The sequence below is a fragment of the Tyto alba genome, unplaced genomic scaffold (genome assembly GCF_018691265.1).
Source record: "Tyto alba isolate M040663 unplaced genomic scaffold, T.alba_DEE_v4.0 Super-Scaffold_28, whole genome shotgun sequence".
Taxonomy (NCBI): Eukaryota; Metazoa; Chordata; class Aves; order Strigiformes; family Tytonidae; genus Tyto; species Tyto alba.
In genome coordinates this window covers 17,896,058-17,913,806 of record NW_024881302.1, presented here as the reverse complement: position 1 = coordinate 17,913,806, position 17,749 = coordinate 17,896,058, and the positions used below count along the sequence as shown (strand labels likewise).

Genomic DNA, 17,749 nt, shown 5'->3' with positions numbered 1-17,749 from the left:
CTCCTCGGGGGTCCCCACTCCCACCTCACTGCAGCACGGCTCCTCCTTCCTCCCCCTCCTATACTGACAGGCTACAAGAATGTCTTCTCCAGGCTGGACCACCCCAGTGCTCCCAGCCTTTCTGCACTGGAGAGGTTCTTCCAGCCCCCGACCATTGCCCTGGGCCCCTCCGGACCCGCTCTGACAGGTCCAGGTCTGCCTTGTGCTGGGACCCCCGAGCTGGGCACGTGCTCCAGGGGGACCAAGGGTCCCTGGGTGTCCCCTCTGCCACCCCCGGGGCACCTGAAGGCTCTATGGCAGGAGGGACCTTGACTGTTTCCTTTGTGCTCTTTGATGATCCTCTCTCTCTCTGCCAGGTCACCCCAAGGTTTCTCGCTTTCTGGGCAGGGCTCCCCTCCCGAGTCCCCAAAGGGTCCCTGGGGCATCTGTGCTGCCCAGAAAGGGTCCCTGTGGGGTGGCTCGGGGCACCCTCCACCCTGCGCTGTGGGTGGGTGGTGGCAAGGGCAGGGCTGCTCCAGGCTGGGCCGTGCCCAGAGGCAGAAACCCTCCTGGGAAGGCAACAGGGGGACTCAAGTTGGGGCTCGGACCTCAGAGGGCCTCTCGTAGGCTGGGGGTCCCCAGCCTCACTCCACCCCGCTGCCTGGCACGCTGTGGGTGCATGGGGAGCTCTCCTGCCCAGCCGAGCACCCGCAGGGGATGCGGCTGTGGTAGGCACCCACCTCATCTTTAAAAAATAGCTGAGGAGCCTCGCCTCAACTCCTGGCCCACCCCCGGGTCTGGGAGGGGGATACCTCCAGCCCTTCCCCACGGAACCCCAGTGCCAAACAGGCTGGTGCCCCCAAACCTTCTGGTGCCCCCGAGCATCTGGACCCCCGGGCTGGTGCTCCTGAGGGTGGGCACAAGCCCTGGAGAGGCTGGAGGAGCTCAGGGAGGCTGTCAGGGGGGAACCATGGGGTACAAAGTTGGGGGTCCCATGGTAAGGTGGGGGTCCCCATGGCAAGGTGGGGGTCCCATGACAGAGTGAGTGTCCTTATGGCAAGGCAGGGGCCCCCATGGCAAGGTGGGGGTCCCCACTAGTGGGAGATGGTCCCCACAGCAGGATGAGGCTCCCAGCAGCTGGGTGAGAGCCCTCAGAGTAAGTTGGGGGTCCCCACAGCAAGCTAGTGGTCCCCACAGTGGTGTGATCACCCCCACAGCCATGTGGGGGTCCCCAAAGAAGCCCGAGACCCCCAACGGGTGGGCCCTGTCCCCGGCCACCCTCACCTCCATGTGGCCTGGAGTGGGGGGAGCCCTGGGGGGGTGTGTGTGTCTCTGAGCCTGGCAGAGGCCTTGGAGATCTGATCCCTATGGGGGGGCCCAGAGGGGCTGAGCCCTGGGGGTCCCTGGGGGCTGTGCTGGGGTGGGGACCCCGCAGCTCCCCTCACTGGTGTGTGTCTCCCGCCCTGCCCCGGCAGCCGCCGCACCACGGCCCCGCGCGTGCATCCTGCGGGGCGGCGAATGGAGCTGCCTATTGATTCGCAGCCCGGGCTAAAAATAACTTTCAACTCTTCATCCCGAGCTGTGAAAAATCCCCCATTGCTAGGCGACGGGTTACCGGGAGACAGCCGGCGCTAGGCGACGGCGGTTGCCGCGGTGACAGCACCCGGCGCACTGCGGTCCAGCTTTGGCACCGGTGGTCCGGCTGGATGGGTGCTGCTCGGCCCAGGGTCCCATCGCCGTGGGGACACGCTGGGTGTGTGGGGCGAGACGCTTCGGCATCCCCATGGCGGTGGGGAGGGGAGAGCAGCAGAGGCCAATGGCGTTCTGGCAGTTTGCATAAAGATGAGTTGTGGACCAGAGGTGTTTGTTTGCCTCTTTGCTGTTGTGCTGGTCCCGAGCCTGGGGACACCGGCCACCAACCTGGCACCTGGGAGAGATGGTCCCCGTGGCCCAGGGAGGCTCAGGGGGCCTGGATTGCCACAGCACAGGCTGGTGAGTTGGGGTTGCCCGTAGCTGCAGGGTGAGCTAGGGCGGCCGGGCACCCCACATCGGGCACCCCAGGGTGTGGGTACCCCCCCGGGCTGGCATCACGGGGGGTCCACCCCAGCTGTGTCCCCTCCATGGGAGACATGTGCACAGAGACTCCCCCTCCCCAGGGACTCCTCCGGCAGTTGTGACCCTTCTTGGCATGAAAATGTCCCCAGGACATGTGGCCACCTCAACGTGTCCCCTTTGGGACCCAGAGCTGGCAGGGGTTAGTGACAATGGGGCTGTGGCAGGACCAAGGGGACAACAGGGACCACGTGGAGCCCAACTGCCATGTTGGGACTGGGGCTCACCCCTTGTCACTGCCTCGTGGGTGTCCAGGTCTGCGGTGACGGCAAGCGGAGCATGTCCCCCAAAGTTGGGACCACCACCCGCTGCTTCTGGGTGGCAATTCCCCTGAGACACCCCTATGGGGACAGGGCATGATGGGGGGACAAGGGATCACCAGGGAAAGGACCCCCAGTTCCTCAGGCAATGGGGAAAACACGTGGCACCTGGGTGAGGCCACTGACCCGCACATCCCTACGGTCACCAGCCTCTCCGGCCCCTTTTTCTGTGGTTGTCACCGGCTGGGCAGGGTGGGATGAAGGTGTGAGTGTGTGTGTGTGTGTGTGTGTGTGTCTGCACAGTCTCCTCCCCCCCAGCCCCCCCTCCCGGCTGCCAGTGCGAAACCTGACCTGCCTTATAAATAATGGAGGCAGGAGCCAGGCGGCCGGATCCAGGCAGCTCCATCAGCCTCCCCAGGGCCCAGCCGAGCTGGTCCCGCTGCTCACCCGGGGCTGTGCGAGGGGCAGCTGGAGGGGACAGGCTTAAAAGTGCCACCTAACCAGTTCCCTCCAGTTTGGGGAGCAGTGGTGAAGCTGGGCCCTGGACTGGGGGGTGCTGGAGGGGTGCTGAGCTGGGGGTGATGGGAAATGGGGGGGCAGCAATGGGGCAGCCCCCAGCTGCAGGTCCCACTGCTAGCCGTGGCCTGGGGGGGTGACCCCCACCCCGGCTCCTGGGTGCAGCACCCTTCCCTGGGTGCCCGCAGCACCCCGGGGTGCTGGAGCTGCAGCGACCGTCCCCACGGCGCCCCGGGGGCTGTCAGCAGGGCCTGAGCCGGCGAGAGGGGTCTGCGCCCGGATCTCCAGCCTGGTGGGGAGAGAGCCAGAGCAAGCATCCGTCTGTGCATCCATCCATCCATCCATCCATCCATCCATCCATCCATCCATCCATCCATCCATCCATCCATCTCTCCATTTCTCCATCCACCCCTCCATCCCTCCCTCCCTTCATCCCTCCATCTCTCCTTCCATCCCTCCATTTTTCCCTCCACCTCTCCATCCCTCCATTTCTCCCTCCATCCCTCCCCTCCATCTTCCCGTCCTTCCACCCCTGCATTCACCCACCCACCCACCCCTCTCTCCCCCTGCCTGCACACCCAGCTGCCAGCCCAGCCCTGCCTGCACCCCCCACCCCCTCCCCCCCACCCCGCATCTCTCCCTCCGTGGCCGTGGCCGTGTCCCGCACCCTCACCTCGCCGCTCCCGGTACCGGTGCCATCCCACCACGATCCATTCTCGCTACCGGCGACCGTGTCTCTTTAACAGCCTCCGCTGCTGACACGCGTGTGCGTGTGTGCAAACGCGCGTGTGCGTGTGCGAGCAGCTCTCAGCTCCTCGGGCTGGCTGGCAGGAGGGACCCCCCTTCTCCATCCCCCCTCCCCGGATCCGGATCCGGCCCATTTCCCCCCCCTCCACTCCCCGCTTATTTTTCCTGTTGTTTAGCGGGGTTGGGGCGGGGGCCGGGCAGGATCCGGCCCCTTTTCCAACGGGGATTTTTTGGGTTTTTTTCCCCCGATTTTCTTCCCGGTGTTATTTTTCCTGCATCCAAGAGAGGCCGGGCACAAGGCATGGCATGAGCTTCGGGAGACGGTGCTGGAGGTAAGAGCCGCTCGGGAAAACCCTTTACAACACAAAGCCGGTGCCGGTGCCGGTGCCGGTGCCGGTGCCGGTGCCGGTGCCGGTGCCACCGACACCGACACCGACACCGACACCGACACCGACACCGACACCGACACCGACACCGACACCGACACCGACACCGCAACCACCCCCCCGCCGCATCCCGCATCATGGAGCCGCGTTATATAACGGCGGCGGAGCCGGCCCGGCCCCGGGGCTCCCGGTCCGGTGGCGCCCCCGCCCCCCCCGCCCGCCTCCCGGTAGCTCAACCGAGGATGGTGGTCGGTGTGAATCCCCCAGTGATGCTGCTCCCCTCACCCAGGTTTGGGGACCTGGGGGATGCTGGGGGGGGGGGGGGGGGGTAAGGTGGTGCCCCCACCCCCCCACCCCACAGCATGGCCGGGCATCACCGGTTGGGTAACAACAGGGAGGAGGGGGGGGTCGGTTGGGTACTGGGGGATGTGGGCATGCTTTGGGATGGCGGTTTAGGGGGACATCACTGTGGGGTCAGGGTCACTGGGATGTAGGGCTGTTGCTTGCCCCCTCCCCCGTCTGCTGCCAGCCCCCAAACTGCCCCCTTGTCCTCTGTGGTGTCACCATGGCACCACTGACACCCCCCAGCGCTGCACCCCAACACTTCAGCACCCCAGCACTTCGGTGGGGCTTTCCTTGGGTGCAGGGTGACACAGACTGGGGGGGGGACGGGGGCAGCCACCCCCTCATCCCAGGGCCCAGGGGAAGGGGAAGGCCCTGGCTGAGATGGGGCTGAGCCCCACAGTGGGGTCCCACAGAGCCCAGTGTGGGGCCAGGGGCCCCCCAGCAGCCTGGGAGGCGGGTAAAGGGCTGCGGGTGGGTTGTTTCATGGGGGTGAGTGGAGGGGTCCGTGAGCAAGGCTGGCTGGGGCTCGGTGGGCAGGCTGAGCCCCACGGAAGGGCTGGGGCAGGCTGGACCGGGCATGGATGGGGGAAACTGAGGCACGAGGTTGTGGCAGCAACCAGGCAGAGTTGGCTGGATGGGGGTCCAGGGGTGCCATGGGGCACCAGAACAAGGTGGTTCTGGCTCTTGGGCACCCACTGGTGCTGGTGGGACATGGTGGTGCCCAGGCAGCGAAGGCCAGAACGTGGCAGTCCCTGCGGTGGGGATGCTCCTGGCAGAGGTCCTGCTCCATGATCACCCTCTACCCAGGGTTCTGGGGATCACGGGCCCCCTCCGCAGCACCCAGGGCATCTTGGCACGCAGCGGGGTGGGAGCAGTGGGCGCAGAGCGGGCACCGTGCTGTGCTGGCATCTCCCCTCCTCTGAAAGCTGCTGGGTGCTGATTTCACTCTGGCTACCAGGAAGAGGGAGGGAGGTGGCTTTGGAGTGGGGAGGACTCGCTCAAGCATCCATTTTTAATGAGCTAGATATCTATTTTTCCCCGAGCTGGCTTCCCCCACATCGATCCCTTTACCATCCACCAGGCCCGCTCTCCTCCCCGTGCCAGCAGCTCCACGGTGGTGGGGAGCAGTGGGGCCAGCATCCCCGCTGTCAGGAACCTCCCACCTCCCCAAATCCTGCTCCTGGGGACGGAGGGACCCTTGTTCAGGCCGAGGCAGCACATTTAGGAAGGTGGAAGTGGGGAAAGGATCCCCTTGTCCCCTTCATCCGGGTCACCTCCATGTTGACCATCCCGTGGGGACGTGGCCACACTCCAGCCAGGAGAAGGGCAGCTGGAGCGGGAGGACTTTGAGTTTGGGGGCTGGATCCTGCCTCCATGCTCTGCTGATTTAAGCTGTGCCTGGCTCAGATTCTGGCAGCTCCATGGCAAAGCTGGGTTGCCCTGGCCGTACCTCAGTTTCCCCATCTCCAAGCCGTGGCCCATTGCTCCCCACCAGTGCCTGTGCGGATGGAGCAGCACATGGAGAGTGGAAAGGGGATTTGGGAAGCGAGTGGGTGCCGATGGCGTGGGAGGGAGCAGAATGGGGTGCGCGGGCGAGCAAGGCTCCTTTGGCAGCATCCCACCCCCGCCCTACTTCTGCCCACCCACCATGGGGACCAGCCACGTTTGCTGGGTGCTTCAGGGCTGGTGGTGCAGAGAAGGGGTCTGGGGCTGAAGGGGAGAGTGTCAGGGGAGGAGGCAGATCAGCAGAAGCTGTTTCTCTGGGATTTTTCCCTGCTGGAGGTGTGACCAATGCCCAGATCCTGGCCAGGGGAAGTGGGCAGCTGGGGGGCTGCCCTGGGAGCAGGATCAGGCCAGTGCCTTTGCTTCCAGGCTGCATCGAATGGATTCTTGGAGCCTTTACTGGCATTTAGCACCCCCCAATCCCTTGCAGCAAGGAGTCCCATGGCTGAACACTGCCTGCCTGCCCCAGTGTCCCCCAAGCCTGGCACCAATGACCCTTATGCTGGTCAGGCGTTCCCCTGCCTCACCCCAACCCTGGCTCTTGGCCGGACCCCCAAGCCCAGGGGCAAAGGGACATCGCCGCTTGTGTGGCCATTGCCATGTCTGGAGGGATGAAGGGGCTTGAAGAAAAGGCTCAAGACCCAGCGGTACCTGAGGACAGGGGGCTCAGGGGCAGCTGTGGGCTGTGATCTCCCAGCTCCTCTCTCCTCAGGAGGTTTTCGATGGCCTCTTCCTGGGCCCAAGAGGGGCAAAGAGAAGGGCTGTAACATGCTGGGTGCTGTCAGTTGGGCTCTGACTGGGCTTGCAGCAAGGGGAAGCCAGACTGAGCAGGAGCTGATATAAGAGGAGCTGTTCCCTCTTCCCCTCGCCTTAGTTGGTGGGGAGCAGGAGACGAAGCTTGGCTGAAGTATGAGCATCCTCCCATGGCAGTAAGGGCCAGGACCTCTGGAGGAGGCTGGATGGGCCCAGGGCAGCATGCTGAGGTCCAGCTTTGTCCTGGTCTGTGTGTCTCGTGCTCTCTTTGGGTGGGGGGGGTCCCCCCCTGGGGACATGGGGCTGCCTGGGATAGGGAAGGAGGTCAGAGTCTGATGTCTTTGGGAGATTTGGGTCTTAGCAGAGAAGACAAATGCTGCTGCAGGAAGGGCTTGCAGCAGCCAGAGGGGATGTCACTGTTGTGAGGAAGTTTTGTCTGGTCAGGCCTGGGATGCTGGAGCTCTGCCTCCTCCCTACAACTCCCCATGCTGAGGGCTGGGGGGGACAGGAGCTGCATCTCCCAGTTCTCCTGGACATGAGCTGTTCTCTCAGCTAAGCAGAAAGTGGTGGGGACCTGAGCAGAGCTTGGCTTTGGCACCTCAGCCAGCATTTGCCCAGCTCCCTGGGCATGGGGTTGATCCTGCTGAGCCCAGCCCCAGGTTTTGCCATTCGGAAAGGCTGTGGGACCTGCAGGAGAGCAGCATGGGGAGTCCCGATCATGACAGCCTCGCTGCCTGGCCGTGAGCTCACTGACCAGCCAGCCCGGCACTGAGTGGCAGCTGGCAGGAATGGGACTCAAACCAGTCGTTTTCCCAGCCTATCCTGAGCCTCTTGTTCCACTGCAAGGTGGGACAAGCTCTTTGGCATTGTTGGGAGCCAACAAGGAAGCAGGAAAGCTGCTCTCAGCCCTCCGATCTCCCAAGGAGCTCTCAGGGTACCCTCAGGGAGAAGTTTCCTGGCTCTCATCACACAAATGACAGGTCTCCAGGGCCAGGCAGAGCAGCGAGGCCCTTCCCCACCACGATTTCCTGGCTTGTGCAGCAGGGGAATAGGTAGCACTGGATTTGGAGCTGTGTTCCAAGCCTCTCTCCTAGCTGACTTGACTGAGTGCCGAGCCTGCGAGCGCAGATCCGCCTGTGAACACACACACGCACATGTACAGCTTCTCGCTACCTAAACACACCCATTGCCCCTCCATCTCCGGGGGAGCCGGTGGCTCTTCCAGGGCCCTCTGTGGCCCCTCTGCATTGCTGGGGTAATCCAAGCCCTCTGAGGGGACCCGGCCTCAGAGGCCGGCATTCGGACTGCTCATGGCACGGGCACCGGTCCGACCTGATGGGATCAGAGCGGGAGGCAGCTCACACACCAGTGAGCGTTGCCAGTGAAGGCTATCTGCACAGGGGAATGTCTTTATTACCACCATGTTCTTCAGTCATCAGGTTCAGCCCCCCCCAAACAAGACCATTGCTGCTGGCTGGGGATGTTGCGTAGAGCTGAGGGACGCCCGGGGCGCCGTTACCCTCAGGAGTGCTGGACAAAAGCCTTGGCTGTGTGCTCTGCCACAGCACTATGTCTCGGGTGTGTTTTCTCCGCCTGTAGAGCAACTTGATTTGCTGCATTAGTAAAAATAGATGGGCTAATGAATTCAGCTGATGCAACCCTCTGTGTGTGTGTGCGTGCATGCGCTTATCTCTGTTTGTGTGTGTATGTGTGAATGTATATGGGCAGCTGAACGCCGAGGCTCGTGTAAGGGGCATCCACCAGCTCCCGAGGCTCTGACAGGGTGGTCGTGTGCGTGCCCATGTGTGTCTGTGTGTGCATATATATATATATATATGTGTGTGTGTATGTGTGCGGGAAGCCGTGAGAGATGGCTGCTCGCTGCCGAGCAGCTCTGCGCCTGGAGCAGCGGCTCTAACAGAAATAATTTCGCAGCAGCCTTGGATGCGGGCAGGGCTGCATGGCAGGCCGGCGGGGCGGGAGGGGGACGGCAGGGACGTGGCGGGGCACCGGTGGATCCTCGCAGGGGGCGGCCGGGGCAGGGGGGGTCCAGCAGGGACACGTTTGCGGGTGTCCGTGGGCGGGGAGGGGGGAGCCGCGGGGGCCGCTGTCCGCGGTGCTGAGCGCGGCCGCTGTCCGCGGTGCTGAACGCGGCCGCTGTCCGCGGTGCTGAACGCGCCTGCTCGCCTATCAGGGCCGGGGGCCCGGGGGCTCCCACGCCTGGCCAGCCCGGGGTCTCCAGTGGCCCCCGAGCCCGGCTGATGCAGAGTCCTCGGTAGACCCGGCTGTCCCAGAGCTCGCCGTCCAGCCTGCCCTCAGCGGGATGACTGTCTGGTCCAGCTGGTTTCATCCGCACAGCCTGGGGTGTCCCAGTGAACAGCCGCGCAGGGGTGGCACTAACAGGATCATCCTGCCCGTCTCTTGAGGCTTCATCCCTCTTCACTACCACACGGGGATGGTAAAATCTCCAACGGCTTGGAGAAGCTCTGTCTTCCTGGCAGCTTTCGTCCTATTCTTCCCAGCATCTTCATCATCTGTGTAATGTTTGTAGTGACAGACTCCTAGACCCCCTTCTTTCTTCTCTCTTCCTGCGTCAAATCCACCCCCCACCACCGCATCATCACCCATTGTGGATGACAAAACCCTCATGAATGGAGTGACTTCTCTGACAATGACGTTTCCTGTGAAATGTGCACCCTGGAGTGAATTCGGGAGACTAAAAGACTTTGCCCTTTGCTTTTGTCAGGTTTCCTCCCACTGTGGCTTGGGAGCTGGCACTGCACTGCTGGCAGACGCTTTCCCTGTGAGCCGTGGCCTGTGAGAGCAGAGGGGAGGTTGTTACGGGGGGCGGGGGGGTGGGTGTGGGGGTATGAAGCTGGGCCCTTCCTGTGGGCTCCCAGAGTAACGATGGTTGTACCGAGTACTGAACTCTCCTTCTGATGATGTTGTGGTTGGCCCAGTCATGCAATCTGCAAACTGTAAGATGATGGGAAGAGGAGGAAAGGCTAAATCTCTGCTCTCCTGCTTCTCTGGGGTAACCAAAAAGCATATAGAGGTGCTAGCTGCTGGAACATCAGAGGGGATCTGTACTGACATCTCCAAGGCAGACGGCTTTGTATTTCCCTGTCCGTCCGGTGTCTCAGTGGGTCAGAGGGAGGGTTTCAGGGGGCAGGGAAGGGCAAGGTGTGTGCTGAGCATCCCAGCATACAGCAGCTCAGATCTCTGCGGGATGCAGTACTTTCATTTCATGCACTGGAGTGATGTGGCCTCAGCCCCGGGGTGCAGGAACTTGGGGGGGCTGCTTGGCTGCAGGCAGGGAGGGCAGATCCCAGTGCCACCCAAAGATGCCAGAGTCAGATGAGAGAGTAGCTATTGGGCACACTCCCCTTCCAAGTCTCTGCCCCCCAGACAAAATTCTCCAGGCTGGGTTCCTCCTGCCAAGCACAATCCTGCTCCTTTCGGGGTGGGAGGAACCCCCACATCCTTGCCTGCCCGTTTCCCCAGAGCGTTGTGGCTGTGTACAGCCAGCCTGCCTGCCTGCCCTTCCGCTGCCGCTGCCTGGAGCCTGCCTGTCCCCAGAAGGCCCGAATCTCTGGCCATCTTTCTATTTGAAGTGACTTCCCAGCTCATTCACCATTCGGGATTTCTGTGAGCCAGACAGGCAGCCTCAGCGCCTGGGGCGGGGGGGACCTGGCTCAGCTTTCCAAGGCAGGACTGGGAAAGCTGCTGAATCCTCTCAGCCCCCCCCCTGAGCCTGGCCTCAGGGACCAGCCGAGGTCTGGGCTGGTTGTAACCATTGCCAACACCTCCCGCTGGCTGCATTTCAGTCCGGCGGCTTGTCAGCATCTGTCTCCTCCCGTGACTGTCCCCTTGGGCTCCTGAGGCCCCGGGCTGCCCCTCTGCCACCACCTGCCCTCTCCCTGGGGGCAACCAGCGTGCCGAATGGCTCTGGCTGTAGGCTCCGTGCTGGAGCGACAGCCTTTCCGTGCCGCCTGGTAATTATCTGTTTGGATTTGTGCTGTATGGCTGTGTAAGACACCCTGGTGCATGTTCTGTTTGCTTCCCTAATTGCTGCCAAGCACCGAGCCGCTGGTTTTAAGTTTCCTCCTTCTTTCCCCTCCTCTTCTCCTGCTTTCAAGTGAGTTTAACACATGTCCAAGCATCAGAGGCCCAGCTCCTCCATCGGGCAGCGTGAGCGGAGGCAGCAGAGGCTGCATCCGAGTGGGGAGCGGCGCCAGACAGTCTGCACAGGGCTGGGCTCGTCCCCGGAGGCTGGGCTCTCGCGGTGCCGCTGCCACCGGGCCGGGCTGTCTGCAGGCACCTCCGCGCCACCGTCGTTCACACTGTGCGAGAGGCTTCAACAGCTCCCACCAGCCCCATTCCGCGGGCCCCGTGGTGCTGGGGAGGGTGTCCCCTGGAGATGCCACACGCCATGCATCCCATGGGGTTTGCGAGCCATGTCGCTGGCAGCTGCCTGCGCTCCTGAGCCCCTCCACAGCACCTTTCAGGTGGCTGCTCCCCTCCCTGGCTGTTCCAGGAGGGCTGGATGAGGCCCAGGGATGCTGTGAGGGTGAAAGCGATGGGCTGGGGGCAGCAGGGGATCTAGGTTGCACCCCACTTGGCAGCCATCCCCCCCAGGCTGCACAGAGCATCCTCAGAGCCCATAAACTTGGGCTGGGGACATCACCGGCCAGGATGCTGCTCCCTCGGTGCCCCTCTACCAGGGTGTGGCCATCTCCCTCCCAAACCAAGTGGCTAAAATATTTGTCTCGCTCTTATCTTGGGATTGGGGGGAGCTGGTGATGGAGAGTGTCCTCAGGTCCCACCAGCCACCACCGGATGGACATGTCAGCCATCTCTTGGGGTTTGGGGACCACAACCCTGTCCCCTGATCCCTGGGCTGGAAGCCACTCTCCTAGGCTCCAGCTACTCACTGTGTCCCCGGGGGCTGCCAGGGACCCAGCAACCTCCAGCCTTGGACCCAGCTCTTTGGCAGCGTTTGACATGGCACCAGCAAACAGGGCACAGGCAGGACGGACAGGGCCCCGCGCCAGGCTGGGGCAGAAGGCAGGGGGCTGAGCCCCCATCAATTATTCACCTCTGTATTTATAGAGGGAAATGTGTTGAATAATGGATGGCGGGGTGCGGCGGGGCCGTTGGAAAGCTGGCCTCGCTGCTGCTGAAATATTTATTGGCCTGGTTTGCCAGGGTGCCGCCCGGCTGTCGCAGGGCTCAGCAAGGCTCGGTGAGACTCCCGGCTGGCACGGTGAGTGCAGGCAGCTCTGCTCTGCCACCGCTGCCTCCTGTACCACCCCCCAAAAAACCATCAGAGGGTGGAGAGCCTCTCCCATGAGGCCAGGCTGAGAGAGTTGGGGGTGTTCAGCCTGGAGAAGAGAAGGCTCCGGGGAGACCTTTGAGCGGCCTCCCAGGTGGGGATCAGGGGTGGGGGGATAGGATGAGGGGTATTGGTTTTAAACGGAAAGAGTAGAGATTCAGACTAGATTGAAGGAAGAGATTTTTTATGATGAGGTTGGTGACACATTGGCACAGGTTGTCCAGAGAAGTGGTAGATGCCCCATCCCTAGAAGGGTTCAAGGTTAGACGGGGTTCTGAGCAACCTGATCCAGTTGCAGATGCCCCTGGCAGGGGAGTTGGACTAGATGACCTTTAAAGGACCCTTCTGACCCAAACTGTTCTATGATTCTACAATCTTTGCTCCAGCTCCCCTCGGTGGCTGGATCCCAGGCTCAGAGAGGGATGTGAACGTCCAGGGACAAATCCCCATCCATCCCCCATCCTGGGGGATGCGAGGGCCATGTGGCCCCTCAGAGGACCCCGCTCTGTGCCCCGGGCATGTGCCCGCTGTGACTGTGCCCAGCAGGCCTGCACTGCCTGCTCCCCCATGCCCCTCTGCTCCCTGCCCAGAGACCTCCAGAATCTCCCTCCCCGCTGGCTCCACGACCCGCCCTGTCCCTGCCCACTCTCCCTGCCCACTCTCCCTGCCCACCCTCCCTGCCCGACCAGCAGCCCCTCAGCCCGCATCCTTGTGTTGCAGAGAGACCCGTGGAAGATGTCGAACCCGAGAAACGGCGACACCAAGCCCCCATGTTTGCCCCGCAATGGACTGGTGAAGATCCCCACGCAACCCAACGGCCTCGGCTCAGCCAGCATCACCAAAGGCACCCCCGCCGTGAAAAACCGCCTGTGCCAGCCTTCCTCCGTGCCTGCCATCCTCAGCCCAGCCTTAGCCCACCGCAGCGACCTGCCCATCCCCAGCCTGGCCTCCCCGCTCTCCTTGGCCGCTCTGGCCGGCGTCTCCTCCCCTCCCGGCGCTTCCTTGGTGGGACTGAACACGAGCGAAGGCTCGGAGCAGCCCTCGCCGGAGAGGCTGCCCGGCTCGCCCTCGGAAAGGCAACTGGCGGTGGACGAGAAGATCCTCAACCGCTTGTTCTGGTACTTTTCGGCGTGCGAGAAGTGCGTGCTGGCGCAGGTGTGCAAGGCGTGGCGGCGGGTGCTCTACCAACCCAAGTTCTGGGTGGGTTTGACACCCGTCCTGCACACCAAAGAGCTCTACAACGTCCTGCCTGGCGGCGAGAAGGAGTTCGTCAGCCTGCAGGGCTTCGCTGTCCGCGGCTTCGACGGCTTCTGCCTCGTGGGCGTCTCCGACCTGGACATTTGTGAGTTCATTGATAACTACCCCCTCTCCAAGAAGGGGGTCAAGTCCATGAGCCTTAAGAGGTCGACCATCACAGACGCGGGGTTAGAGGTAGGTGAGCCCGGGGAGGTGGCTGGGGTGGTTGAGGCGGTAATGGCAGGTCCTTCCCCGTGGCCTTGGGGACACACGTGTGGGCAGAGCTTTCACCGGCCGCAGGCAAGGTGCAGGCAGGCAGCGTGGCCATCCCCCGGGTGCGGACAGTGTCAGGAGCCCCTGCCTGTGGTCTGGGCAGTGGGATGGGCTGCAGCCTGCGTGGCCCTCCCAGGCAGGGGATGAGGATGTTGTTGTTGAGGGGGGGGAGTTCGTCCCTGGTGCCTGAAGATGCTTCCAGGAAGGCAAAGCCAGGTGAGGTGGCCATGCCGCTGGTGGTGGGTGCGGTGGTGGGCTTAGGGGATGGGGACATCCCCGCTCGGCTGGTCGCTCCTCAGCGAGTGGGGTCACGCAGGCAGGGGGCTGGGGGTCAGATGGAGATGGGGGAACTCATGGTCCTGCATGGTGCCAGGCAAGGTCCCCATCGAGGTCCCCTGCCCCACGCCGTGGCTGCTCCGTGGCCACATCCTACCCGAGCAGCGCCCAGGCTGGAGTGTCCCCTGCCACCAGCACTGGGTAGAGAGCGGGGGCTGCAGCTAGGGGACCCTGCCTGGCCCCTCCTGTCCCCTGCGGATGCTGGCATGTCCTAGAGCAGGGCGCTGCTCCGATGCTGGGGGCAGATCCAGGGAGAACGCTGGACCCACGCAGGGCTGGGGGCAGTAGGGAGAGCCCTGGGGGTCTCAGAGGGAGCCGGGGTGGGGGCGAGGGGCTGTGAGGGCAGGGCTGACCCCCTGCCCCTCGGCAGGTGATGCTGGAGCAGATGCAGGGCGTGGTACGGCTGGAGCTGTCGGGCTGCAACGACTTCACGGAGGCCGGGCTGTGGTCCAGCCTCAACGCCCGCATCACGGCGCTGAGCGTCAGCGACTGCATCAACGTGGCCGACGACGCCATCGCCGCCATCTCGCAGCTCCTGCCCAACCTCACCGAGCTCAACCTGCAAGCCTACCACGTGACGGACACGGCGCTCGCCTACTTCACCGCCAAGCAAGGCTACACCACCCACACCCTCCGCCTCAACTCCTGCTGGGAGATCACCAACCACGGCGTGGTCAACATGGTCCACAGCCTGCCCAACCTGAGTGTCCTCAGCCTCTCGGGCTGCTCCAAGGTGACAGATGACGGCGTGGAGCTGGTGGCAGAGAACCTGCGGAAGCTGCGCAGCCTCGACCTCTCCTGGTGCCCTCGCATCACCGACATGGCCCTGGAGTACATCGCCTGCGACCTGCACAAGCTGGAGGAGCTGGTGCTCGACAGGTACGGGGCCGTGTCGAGCCACGCTGAGCCGTGTTGCGCCCGGGCATGCCGTGCTGTGCCGAGCCATGCCATGTTGCGTCACGCTGCGCTCTGCTGTGCCATGTCACGCCATGCCAGGCCAAGCCGTGCTGGAGGCAGTGGGTGCAGCATGGGGCACCCATGGGTGCCCTGCTCCCAGCCAGCCCTGACCCCCCCGTGTCCCTGGCAGGTGCGTGCGGATCACCGACACCGGCCTCAGCTACCTGTCCACCATGTCATCCCTGCGGAGCCTCTACCTGCGCTGGTGCTGCCAGGTAGGTGGGGGAACAGAGCCATGCCCATCCCGGCTGCCACCTCCCTGGGGACAGGCTTGGAGCTCAAGGGGGGGCACCCCAAGCTGCCCGGAGCCCCCACAGCTTGGTGCTGGGAAACGGGGACAGACTAGGGTGCTCCTATGAGGACTCAGCCCTGGCACCCTGCCCCTGCACCAAACACCCTGCCCCAGCACCCTGTTCCAGCCTCCTTGCGCCCCACCCGGGCTCCCTGCCCCAGAGCTGATAGGCCCCCACTGCCATGGTGACCCCCTCCCTGCTCCCACTCTGTTTTCTTTTCCAGGTGCAGGATTTTGGCCTGAAGCATCTCCTGAGCATGGGCAGCCTGCGCCTCCTCTCGCTGGCTGGTGAGACCCCCCCCTCACTCCCCCGGGATGGGGTGGCTGGGTCCCCGCAGGGGTGGGGAGACACAGGGTGTGGGGACAGGGACAGCCCTGGGGACAGCCCTGGGGACAGCCAGCATCCCCCCTCCCCAGCGTGACACAGCTCCCGCCTCCGCTTGTGCCGCCTGGGGAACCCGCACCCAGCCCAGGTCCCAGGGATGGGTGCATGGGCTGTGTTCCTGGGGTGCTGGGGTTTTTTTGGGTGCTGGGGTTTTGAGGTGCTGTTTTGGGGGGTGTTGTTGTTTTAGGGGGCTTGGCTTTGGGGCGCTGGTGCTTTGAGGTGATTTGGGGGGAGGGGTGATGCTGGTGTTTGGGGGTGCTGGGTTTTTGAGGTGCTGGTATTTTGGGGTGACAGTGCACCCTATCCACTTGCAGGCTGCCCCTTGCTGACCACCACGGGGCTGTCGGGGCTGGTGCAGCTGCAGGAGCTGGAGGAGCTGGAGCTCACCAACTGTCCCGGGGCCACCCCGGAGCTCTTCAAGTACTTCTCCCAGCACCTCCCGTGCTGCATGGTGATCGAGTAGCCCCGGATCCGGCCGCCCCGCTCCCGCGCCCACCCCGCCGCCACCCCATCTGACATCGCCCACCCCACTTCTTTCCGTCTGCTGGGGGACGTGAAAGACGCCATCGATTACAACCGACCCCAGACACACACCACACACCCACCCCCCCCACCCCCCCCTCCATATCGACACCCCCGAGGGACGCGGGGCTCCGGGGGGAGATGGGGGACGGCATCATCCCTCGCCGGAGCCCTCCTGGGGTACCCTGTAAATTCCCCCCACGCCGCCGCCGTTGCCTGTCCTCCTCCCGGTGCGCTGCCAACTCCTTCCGGACAGATGAACAGACATCATGGAAACCCAAAGCGGGAAGGCGACGGCGGCCTGCCCCACCCTCACCGCATCCTGCCCCCACCCCGGTGCCAAGATGGCACGTGGCCCTGCCGCTAAGGGTGTTCCTGGGGACCAAAGGATGCTCCCAGGGATGGGCGAGAGGAGGATGCTTATTTTTGGTGCCCACGGGTGGCAGCAGAGGTTGGATGGGTCCCCTCGCACCCCCCCAGAGTGGGTCACTGAGCCAACCCCCCATGCTGCGTGTCCCCCCTCTTCCCCCCCCCAGCCCCTGGCCCTGCCCTCAGGGTGCCTGGCGCTTTCTCCTGGTGAATAGGATGTTTTTCTCCACCCGCCCACCCGCCCGCCCTAGCATGCTCGCTTGCTTCAGTCTTGTGGTACGGCAGGCTCCGGGGTACCTGGGGGGGATGGTGACAAGTGACAGCCCTCACTCAGCCCCTCCATACAGCTTCGCCCTGGCCAGATCCTGCCCCAGGAGCCGGGCTCTCCCGGCAAGCATCCCACCTCATCCTGGGGATCCCGCTGCACCCTGATTTACGTGAGGTCGGTGGGGCGATGCTGCTCCCCGTGGGATGCCAGTGCCGGGGAGTGACCCGTCCAGCTTGGGTGGGACATCCCGGGGGACCAGGGCCAGGTCTAAGCCACCGTCGGGCAACTGGTGGCCCAGAGTGAAAGTGGGAGGTGGCACCCAGGACACGCTGCCACCGCCGCCGCTCTTTCCAGCTGGAAAGCCATCGCCCCGATGCCAGCAGCAAGCGGGGGGCTGGGGGGACCCCCGAGCTGAGCCAAACCGGGCACAGGGCTGGGGTGCCCACGGGGACCCGGCGCAGGAGGGGGCTCGGTGGCCGTCCCCGGGGCATCGCCCACTGCCACACCAGCTGCCCACACGGCCCCGGGAGGAGCGTGGGCACGGACACGGACACGGGCACGGACATGGGCACGGACACGGACACAGACACGGACACGCTTTCGGTTTGTTTTGCCTTTGTACCGGCCGGGAAGGAACTGCTGCACCACCCGCCGCCTCCGCTCCCTCCTTTGTCCAAAACGCCTCTTTCTGGCCCCAAAATGGGAGAAGGACCCACATGGCATTGGAAGGGGGTTTGGGGTGCACCGGGAGCCACTGGGACTGTGGGACAGGGTGGCACTGCTGGGGCACGGAGCACCCCAGCATGGCGGCAGCCAGGGCGCACCCCCAAACCCAGCAGTGCCCGTGGGACACGGGTGCCAGGACGCAGGTGCTGGGGAGGGGACAGGCAGGGCAGCAGCACATGGAGGGTCCCCCCACCCCTGCAGGTGACAGCAGCAGTTGAGGGGTGCCATCAGCCCTGTGCACCCCCACGGTCCCCCGTTCCACAGGCAGCCCCAGGGCTGGGGTGCCCCCATACCCTCCTTTGCATCTCTCCATGGCAGTGTGCCCCCATACCCCCCCAGGACACCCCCATACCCCCCAGTGCACCCCTCCTCCCCCCTGCGCTCCCACCCCTAATGCACACCCATCCCCCAGTATAGCCCTGTGTCTCCCTGCATCGCCAAACACCCCT

General features: G+C 64.0%; 1 protein-coding gene across 2 annotated transcripts; it reads left to right on the top strand.

Moving 5' to 3' along the window:
• Positions 1-3,069: 3,069 nt before the first annotated feature.
• On the top strand, positions 3,070-17,223 carry FBXL16 (F-box and leucine rich repeat protein 16). 2 transcript variants are annotated; one of them, XM_042798574.1, is made up of 7 exons: positions 3,070-3,159; positions 3,898-3,946; positions 12,657-13,367; positions 14,152-14,660; positions 14,869-14,953; positions 15,255-15,318; positions 15,730-17,223. In XM_042798574.1, the coding sequence occupies exons 3-7, from the start codon at positions 12,672-12,674 to the stop codon at positions 15,876-15,878; spliced, it is 1,503 nt and encodes a 500-aa protein (XP_042654508.1). In that variant the 5' UTR covers positions 3,070-3,159; positions 3,898-3,946; positions 12,657-12,671; the 3' UTR covers positions 15,879-17,223. The 2 variants fall into 2 exon arrangements, with proteins under 2 accessions (XP_042654508.1, XP_042654507.1); XM_042798573.1 differs by lacking the exon at positions 3,070-3,159 and having other exon boundaries at positions 3,825-3,946.
• Positions 17,224-17,749: the final 526 nt, after the last annotated feature.

Bases quoted from the DNA above. Each gene is read 5' to 3' on its own strand.
- FBXL16 (XM_042798574.1), top strand. From the start codon at position 12,672: ATGTCGAACCCGAGAAACGGCGACACCAAGCCCCCATGTTTGCCCCGC. The intron at 13,368-14,151 runs GTAGGTGAGCCC...GCCCCTCGGCAG, and splicing joins TCACAGACGCGGGGTTAGAG to GTGATGCTGGAGCAGATGCA. The intron at 15,319-15,729 runs GTGAGACCCCCC...ATCCACTTGCAG, and splicing joins GCGCCTCCTCTCGCTGGCTG to GCTGCCCCTTGCTGACCACC.